General features: G+C 66.7%; 1 protein-coding gene across 2 annotated transcripts; it reads right to left on the reverse strand.

Moving 5' to 3' along the window:
* Positions 1 to 379: 379 nt before the first annotated feature.
* Positions 380 to 7,418, reverse strand: Mrgprf (MAS related GPR family member F). 2 transcript variants are annotated; one of them, XM_048359732.1, is made up of 3 exons: positions 7,315 to 7,418; positions 5,096 to 5,172; positions 380 to 1,976 (listed from the first exon to the last, which is right to left on the reverse strand). In XM_048359732.1, exons 2-3 carry the CDS (start codon positions 5,138 to 5,140, stop codon positions 996 to 998), a joined length of 1,026 nt encoding a protein of 341 aa, XP_048215689.1. In that variant the 5' UTR covers positions 5,141 to 5,172; positions 7,315 to 7,418; the 3' UTR covers positions 380 to 995. The 2 variants fall into 2 exon arrangements, with proteins under 2 accessions (XP_048215689.1, XP_048215690.1); XM_048359733.1 differs by lacking the exon at positions 7,315 to 7,418 and adding an exon at positions 5,555 to 5,573.
* Between the last annotated feature and the right edge of the window lie 363 nt (positions 7,419 to 7,781).

Here is a 7,781-nt window from a genome sequence, read left to right on the forward strand (position 1 = left end):
ACCACCCAGAAGGGCTGGAGGCATGGCTCAGCAGGCTAGCACCTTCACGACCAGCCCTGAATCCCAATTCCGGTGCCATGAAAGAAAGAAAAGAGATTGTGGGGAAAGCGTGCACGGGGCGGCAGTGTTTGTTACAACAGCCCTGGGCTAATTAATACCCTACAGAGGGGGGGGGGGCAGGACGGCGCCTGACCGAGGATGGCACAGCAGAGGAGACCCCCCCCCCCAGGAGGACAGGGAGGATTCCGGGGTGCTGCAGCCAGCAGAGGAGGCCCCAGAGGGGGAGGGGAGGCGCGGAGCACCGGCGAGGAAGGGCTGCCCGCTGGGGGAGGACAGGCAGACTGGGGCCCGCTCGACGGCAGGGCGGGAAACGTTGATTGCTATACATTTTATTGTCTTACAAAACAACGCTTCCTTCGGCTAGGCAAGCCAGTGTGCTTACTGGGGGAGCCGGGGGCCGCGCCGTGGGGGAGGGGGGAGAGCCCCCCCCCCGCCCGCTGGGGTCGTGCCAGAGCCCGGGGCTCGGTGCAGAAGCTGCCGGCGTGGCCTGTGGCGGCCCAGAGGACTCGGGGCGCTCGGGGGGGCCGCCGGGGCCGGGCGCAGAGTCAGGACAAGCCGCTGCTGAAGCAGGCCGACCAGGCCGACCGTCTTCCTTGTGTCCAGTGGCTCGCCAGGCCCAGACTCCCTGCGGGCCGAGGGGCGCCCGGGAGCAGCGGCCTTGGGGAGCCCCCTCCCTGCTGGCCCGGCGGGGGCGGAGCTGGCCGGGCCCCTGTCCAGACGCGCTGGCGGGGGGGGGGGGGCAGAAGGGGGTACAGCTGTCGGCCGCCGTCTCTCCTTCGCTCACCGGCCTTGGGGGAGGGGCAGCCCTGATCGCGGGGGGGGGGGTCTGGGTGACTTGGGGGGCTCAGGACCACAGGCTGTACGTCTCGTCCCTCCCCGGAGCCCCTCCTGGGCCGGGGGCGTCTCGTCCCTTCGGGTCCCCGGGCGCGGGCCTCTCAGGAGGCGTTCCCGGGGGGACACTGCATCTCCAGGGTGCCGGCGTTGGGCGTGGCGCCCGCGGGCTCCGCCTCGGCCCCGTCCCGCAGGGCGCGCTGGAACACCACCCTGAGGGGCTCCCACAGGCGCTGCGACTTGTCCCTCCCGGCCAGGAAGTAGACGAGCGGCTTGGCGCCGCTGTTAATGCAGATGCAGAGGTCGGTGACGTACTCGGGGAAGGGCGCGGGGATCCGGAACGCCCAGAAGAGGAACCAGTCGATGCCCAGGTAGATGGAGGACACCAGGAAGACGGCCACCACGGCCAGGACCACGTGGTTGAGCTTGGCGGAGCGCTGGCGCCGGCGGGCCCGGCACTCCACGTGCAGGACGAGGGCCAGGCAGGGCAGCACCATGAGCGGGCAGAAGAGGAGGAAGAGGAGCGCGCCCAGCGCGATGTCCGTGTGTCTGCAGGCCGGCCCGGCGGCCCGGCGGCCCAGGAACACGCAGAAGTAGCTGTGGACGGCCGTGGCCAGGACGGACAGCAGCCAGAGCAGGGCGCACACCACGGCCGACAGGCGCCTGGGCCGCCGGCGCCGGTACCAGGCCGGGAAGACCACGCAGGCGCAGCGCTCCGCGCTCACGGCCGGCAGGAGGCTCACGCCGGCCACGAACGCGCACAGCCCCGCCATGCGGGCCACGCCGCGCACGTAGTCGGCCGGGGGGCCCGGGACGCCGCCCGCGTGGAGGAGCGAGAGCACGGCCTTGCTGAGGAGGTAGGCGCCGTCGGCGCCCGCCAGGTGCAGGAAGTAGATGGAGAAGGGGGTCCTCTTGATGGAGAAGCCGAAAAACCAGAGGACCAGCCCGTTGCCCAGCAGGCCGCACAGGCAGAGCAGCAGGAAGATGTAGTCCATGACGGCGGGCGCCGGGAGCAGGGCCATCTGCTCGATGGTCAGGAAGCCTCGGCTGTACAGCTCCGGGGCCTCGCTCACGCCGGGGCACATCTGCGTGGGGGTGGAGGGGGACGCCCGGGGTGTGAGCGCCCGGCCCCCCCCCTCAGCCATCCCCCCTTCCCCAACACGGGGTCCCTCTTAGATGCTCGGAGGCCCAGGCTTGTAAACCGCTGCCCCTGGAGGGGCACGCAGCCCGGAGCGGACAGCCTCCGCCCGGCCCACCCACACGGGCCGCGCTCGCCACGGCCCACGATGTCCTTGTCACACGCGATAAGGGAAAGCCGGGCGGGTCCTCCAGATGGTGGGAGACACAGTCAGGACCAGTGAGCACAGTGCTGTGTTCCCGGAGCTGACCCTGGGCGCCTGGACAAAGACTACCGACAGAGGACACGGCAGGGGCAGCGCCCACCGGACGCCCGCGACTGGACGGCGCGGGGAGCAGGGTCCTTGCTCTCGGGAGACACCGGCGGCTCGGAGGTAAAGGGACCTGGTGTCCCCAGCCTACTTTCCCGTCGTTCCGGGAAGGAAAGTCTAGCTACCAGAAGGTCTCTAGAAAGAGAGCTTGCGCGCCGAGGTGTCCGCCACGCGCGGAAGGAGGAAGGGGCAGGCCAAGGAACGTCGCGTGTTACTGCCAGCTGCTCTCGCAGTATTTCAACACTACCACGTGAGCCAGGTGCTGGCGAATCACACTCCGATCCTGGCTACTCAGGAGGCCGAGATCTCAGGATCGTGGCTCATCGCCCGCAAAACTCCTATCTCCCATGAACCACCCAAACAAGCAGGAAGTGGAGCTGTGGCTCACGTGGTACAGCGCCAGCCTTGAGCCAAGGAAGCTCAGGCCCTGAGTCTGAGCCCCAGCCCCCTCGCCCATTCTGCTTCTAAAGAAATAAAACAACGCGTAAGACACATTTTGAAAAATAATGAATCCTGCCCCACAGTAGGATGGGATGGATTAGTGATGTCTGCAGGGTATGGGACGGGAACCGTGGGAGTGGATTCAACTCGGAAGGAGCCCTGCTGGGATGGATTAGTGATGTCTGCAGAGGTGTGGGGAGGGGAGTACAGTGCTCAGGGTGCCTTTGCCTCTGGGAACAGAGGTGGACCCCTAGAGAGAGAGCAGGTTCACAGAATGACCAGAGAACTAGGGCCCGAGGTGGCTGGTCTCTGTCAGAACAGGGATGCCCTGTGGGTTCTAGATGGGGGGAAGCCCAGAAGACCCTAGAGAGGAGAGAGGCTTGGGACGGGGCCGTCTGCGAGCTGAAGGAAGCCTTCCGATATCTTGGGGGCCAGGGACTGCCCATCAAGCTGAAGGAGGCCTTCTGATATTTTAAACCGGTCAGGCTATGGGAGCTCTGCCTGCCGGGCTGGCATGTGAACCTGTGAAGCTGGGCCCGGTGCCTAAAAGTGCTGGGAGCAGAATGCTGGCCAGGCCAGGGGTACCCCCCCCTCCCCCAGCCAGCGGGCAGCCCTCCCTACTGCAGCTGGCAGCACTGGGTGGGAGCTGAGGATGGGGAAGGAGATCCTCCCCACTCCCCAGAGAACTCAAGACTGCAAGGAGGAATACCCTGATCTTCTCAATTTAACACGTGAAGAATAACAGCCCATCCACGGGCTGGACTGTTCTCAGGGATGTTCTTGACCTCTTTTTTTTTTTTTTTTTTTGCCAGTCCTGGGGCTTGAACTCAGGGCCTGAGCACTGTCCCTGGCTTCTTTTTTGCTCAAGGCTAGCACTCTACCACTTGAGCCACAGCGCCCCTTCTGGCCGTTTTCTGTATATGTGGTGCTGGGGAAATCAAACCCAGGGCCTCATGTATACGAGGCAAGCACTCTTGCCACTAGGCCATATCCCCAGCCCCCGTTCTTGACCTCCTGTTCCTAGCGTCAAAGGTCACCCTGAGCACTTCTTTCTCCTCATCACCACCCCTGCAGACATCACTAATCCATCCCAGCACTCTCCCCTCCTCCCCGGGCCAGTCTACGCTAGTGGCTCAGGGCTCTCCAACAAAGCGAATGGGAGTGTGGTAGAAGCAGTATCTTTCCTGCCACCTTTCCCTGGTAAAAAGCTGAGTTCTGAGAAATTGTGTTGTCTGGACTGCCCCTGACAAAGGGAAGGATTTTCCGGCCTGGTTTGGGTCAAATCCAATGAGCAAATGGAAACTGGAGGTGCTGGCTAGCATTTGGGGAGGACCCAGGCGGTCTTCAGGGGGCCTTGCTTGCCATCTGTCATCCTGCAAATACTCACCACTTAGATGTTATCTAAGTACATCTGTCCACCCAAATCGGACGGCTTAGCTTGCTCCCTGCTTCCTAATCTTGAAATGACCGGCTTCTGCAGACCTGGGAAGCTCTGCCCAGGGGCTCAGAGCCTGCGGATCCGTAAGACCCTGCCCAAGGACGAGCTCAGCCTCCGGGAGGGAGGGCGCTGGCCTGCGGGGGCTGGACAGAGCAGGGCAGGATAGCCGGTGCTTCTTGTGTGTCTTCCAGGCTGGAAAAAGCCTGCAATCCTAGTCTTCAGGGCGTGGGGGAGGCCGGGTGAGTCACCCAGGGCGAGCCACCATTCCCAGTCAAGAAGCAACGGCCTTGTAAAATGCCCGCTCAGGGGCCCGCCCCTCCCCGGGCCCGCCGGGACCTCTGCAGAGGCCCCTTGACGTGTGGAGGCTCTGCCTTCGTTCCACAGCGGGCCTCGTGGGATAGAGGAAAAGGGCCGAGGGCACGGCATGGGGGGGGGCAGGGGTCAGTTATTACCCTGCCATGTGCCTCAGTTTCCTCCAGGGCAGAAGACAAAGCGGAGATAAATGTCTTCCAACTGGAGGGCGCAGGGATGGAAAGCTGTCTGTCTGTCTGTCTGTCTATCCTCAAGCAGGACTTAGCGCCTGCTGAATCTCAGCTGCTGCACCCTGGCCTGGGGTGAGTTGGTGCACAAGACCTCGGGGCCACCTTGGAGCCAGGGTCTTGGGGCTCCCTGGCAGGGCCTGGCCCGCAGGGCCCACCTCAGCAGGGAAGGGAGGAGATGAAGGGGGTGAAGGAGGCCAGCCCGCAAGATCCAGAGCCTGCTCCCTGTCCTCTGCAGCCCGCCCCCCCCCCGGGGGGAATGTCCGAAAGGCTGGTGTGGGAAGGGATGCTGGGGGGCCTGCTTCTCCCACTGCCTCCCCCGCCCCCGTGGCACTTGCCTTGTTCCTGTCAGGATGGGTCTCCCAGGAGCAGTTTCCAGCCATTTCCAAGGCCCGATCGATCACAGCTCACCAGCCTGGCAAAATCCCAGAGAGATGTGGCGTGAAGGCAGCAAGGGTCCCCCCTCCTGGGAGCCCCTCCGTCTCCCAGACCCCTGTCCCAGGCCCCCAGAGCCTTTTGAGGCTCTCTGAGAGTCGGGGGCTTTGCACACCGTCCTGGTGGGTGGAACCTGGTGGGTGAGATGGGCACCCACATTGCGGCACAGCCTTTCTTGCCTGTGGACCCTGTGTTCAGACTCTTGCGGGTCCCCTGGGGTCCGAACTGCCTCTCTCTGGGGAGGAAGCTGGGGAGACTCTGGGAGCCAGGATGTTTCTGGTGACAGGCACCTGGCTGTTTGGACCGTGGCCCCCCCCCCCCCGCAAAGGGGAGGCAGTTTATGAAGGCAGAAGGACTTCTACCCTGCTCAAGGGCTCCCCCGCGGGCACCTCCCAGGGGCCTTCGGATTGGAGGCAGCCTCGCCCTGTCATCTGCCCCAGGCCAGGCCGGGGGAGCCCTTCACCCATCCAAGGTGGAAAGCGGTCCTCGGGCCCCGACGGCGCCCGCCCAGGTCACCGCGGGCTCAGGCAGCCCGGCCCGGGGCAGGGCCGGCAGGACCCGTGGGCGGGGGGGGGGCAGCCCCGGCTGAGAGGTGGGGAAACTGAGGCCGCCGGCCCCCTACAGACCCGCCCCCCCTCAGAACGCTCAGCTCACTCCCCAGAAATTCCTTCCCGGGCTCCGCCCCGCCGCCGCCCCGCCCACCCCAGCCCACCGGGGGCGGGGCCGAGGCAGAGGGGCCCGTCATTGGCTGGGAAGGGTGTCCGTCCGCGTGAGGGCCCGCCCCCCCGCTTAACCCGAGGCCTCCCGGAGCGGGCGGCGCCCTCAGCCCCGCGGGGTGGCGGGGTGGCGAGGCGGGGCCGCTCCGGGCCTCGTCCCACGGGGGGATCCGGCGCCTCCCCGCCCCCGGGGCCCCTCCGTGCGCCCGGGGCCCGCACTCTGGGGCCCCTGCGCGCCTTCGCCCCGCGTGCCCGGCCCGGTGGAGCGCTGTGCGAGCGGGGTGCCACCCGGGCCCCCCCGACGCCACCCTGGGCCGCTGCCCGGCCGCCCCAGCCCGCGCCCCAGACCCTCCCGGCCCCCCAGGCCCTGGGCCCCCAAACAAGGCACCGACTTCCCTGTGGTTCGAATGCCCCCCCTTTTCTTAGTCACCCTTCCAGGGGGGACCCACCACCTCCCACGGGGGTCCTGGCCAGGAGAGCCTCGCCCTGTCACTCCGCCGCCCCAGGCTGGTCCCCGAGTGGGCAGAGGCAGGCAGGAGAGGGGCGCTGCCGGATTGGATTTGTCCCGGTACCCCGGCGCTGAGCAGCGATTTCACTGGAGCACAGCGCCAGCCGAAAGCCAAGCGGACCCCAGATGGGCTCTATTGAAGACATGTGTGCGACGTGTGCGTGCGTGCGCGTGCGTGCGTGTGCATCTCGTGCCAGGCCGTGGCAGAGCCAGCTTCCACGAAAGCTGAGCCCTTGCATCTCAGGGCAGGATGGCTTGGCCACCTCTGCCGGCCCACGGCCACCCACCCCTGTCCTCTGTCCTCGAGGGGGGTTCTCGGTGGGCAGCTCCCCGGCGGACAGCAAGCCTGGGCGTTTGCGGGGACCCGGGCCCCCCGCTCGCAGCTCGAGGGCCAGCGAGACGGGGCGGGACCCTCGTCGGAGGCCGCAGTGCCCACGCCAGGGCCGTGCCCAGCCCGAGTCGCAGCCTTCGTGGAAGGCTGTGGCGTGAGCACACGGAGGCCGACTCCCCACGCGCGGGGTGCTGCCCGCGGCGGGTTTCCTCCTCGCTCTTGAAGAAAGCAAGCTCGACTGTGAAGTGGGGGGGGGGAGGGAAGGGGGAAGGGAAGCCCGTACAGGAGGACCGAGCAGGAGCTGCTAGTGCAGGCTGCCTAGGGACTGAGGCTGCTGTTTGGGGGGGGGTCAAGGTCTGTTGTATAGAAGGGGGTTCTGGAAGGTCGGGAATGACAGGAGACTTCTGGTAGGTGGCAGCTCCTGTCCGTGGGCTGAGGGCTCCAAGCCGGGGGGAGGGGGAGGGGGCTTTCCTCAATGCCCTCCTGGGCTTCTTCACCCCGGTGGGTGTCCCCATCCCTGCCCCTGGGCCCGCCCACCGCCCAGATCCCCGGGCCCCAGGGTGCTACCTGCGGCCGTCGGGTCCGCCGAGCCTTCCCTCGGTGCAGATCCTTCCCAGGACGCCCCACCGCCGACCCACGGGGGCACTGGGCGGCCAGGCACTGCCCGAGGACCAGCCCTCGCCGGCTGGAGGAGAACCCGCCCCAAACCCCATTCCAGGCCCGGCAGGAGGAGGAGGGGGAGAGGAGGGGAGGGAGGGAGGGAGGAGGGGCTGAGCCGCGATGAGGCTTCAGGAAGGAATGCTCGGCTCAGGAGCCCCCCCCCCCCCGCACTGGGAACTCATCTCCCCGCCTGGTGACGTCACACTTGGCCTGAGCACTGTGGCCGGAGTCCAGTTGTTAATCTCCCTTGCATCCTGAGGCTCCGCTGGGCTGCCCGGTACAGGAGGCTCCGGGCCATCCACTTGCCTAGCTGGTGCCTTTGGGCTGCTCCCAGTGGGATTTCCGGACAAGAAGGTGGGGGGCAGGGGGTCCAC

Source organism: Perognathus longimembris, chromosome 13 (assembly GCF_023159225.1).
Source record: "Perognathus longimembris pacificus isolate PPM17 chromosome 13, ASM2315922v1, whole genome shotgun sequence".
Taxonomy (NCBI): domain Eukaryota; kingdom Metazoa; phylum Chordata; class Mammalia; order Rodentia; family Heteromyidae; genus Perognathus; species Perognathus longimembris.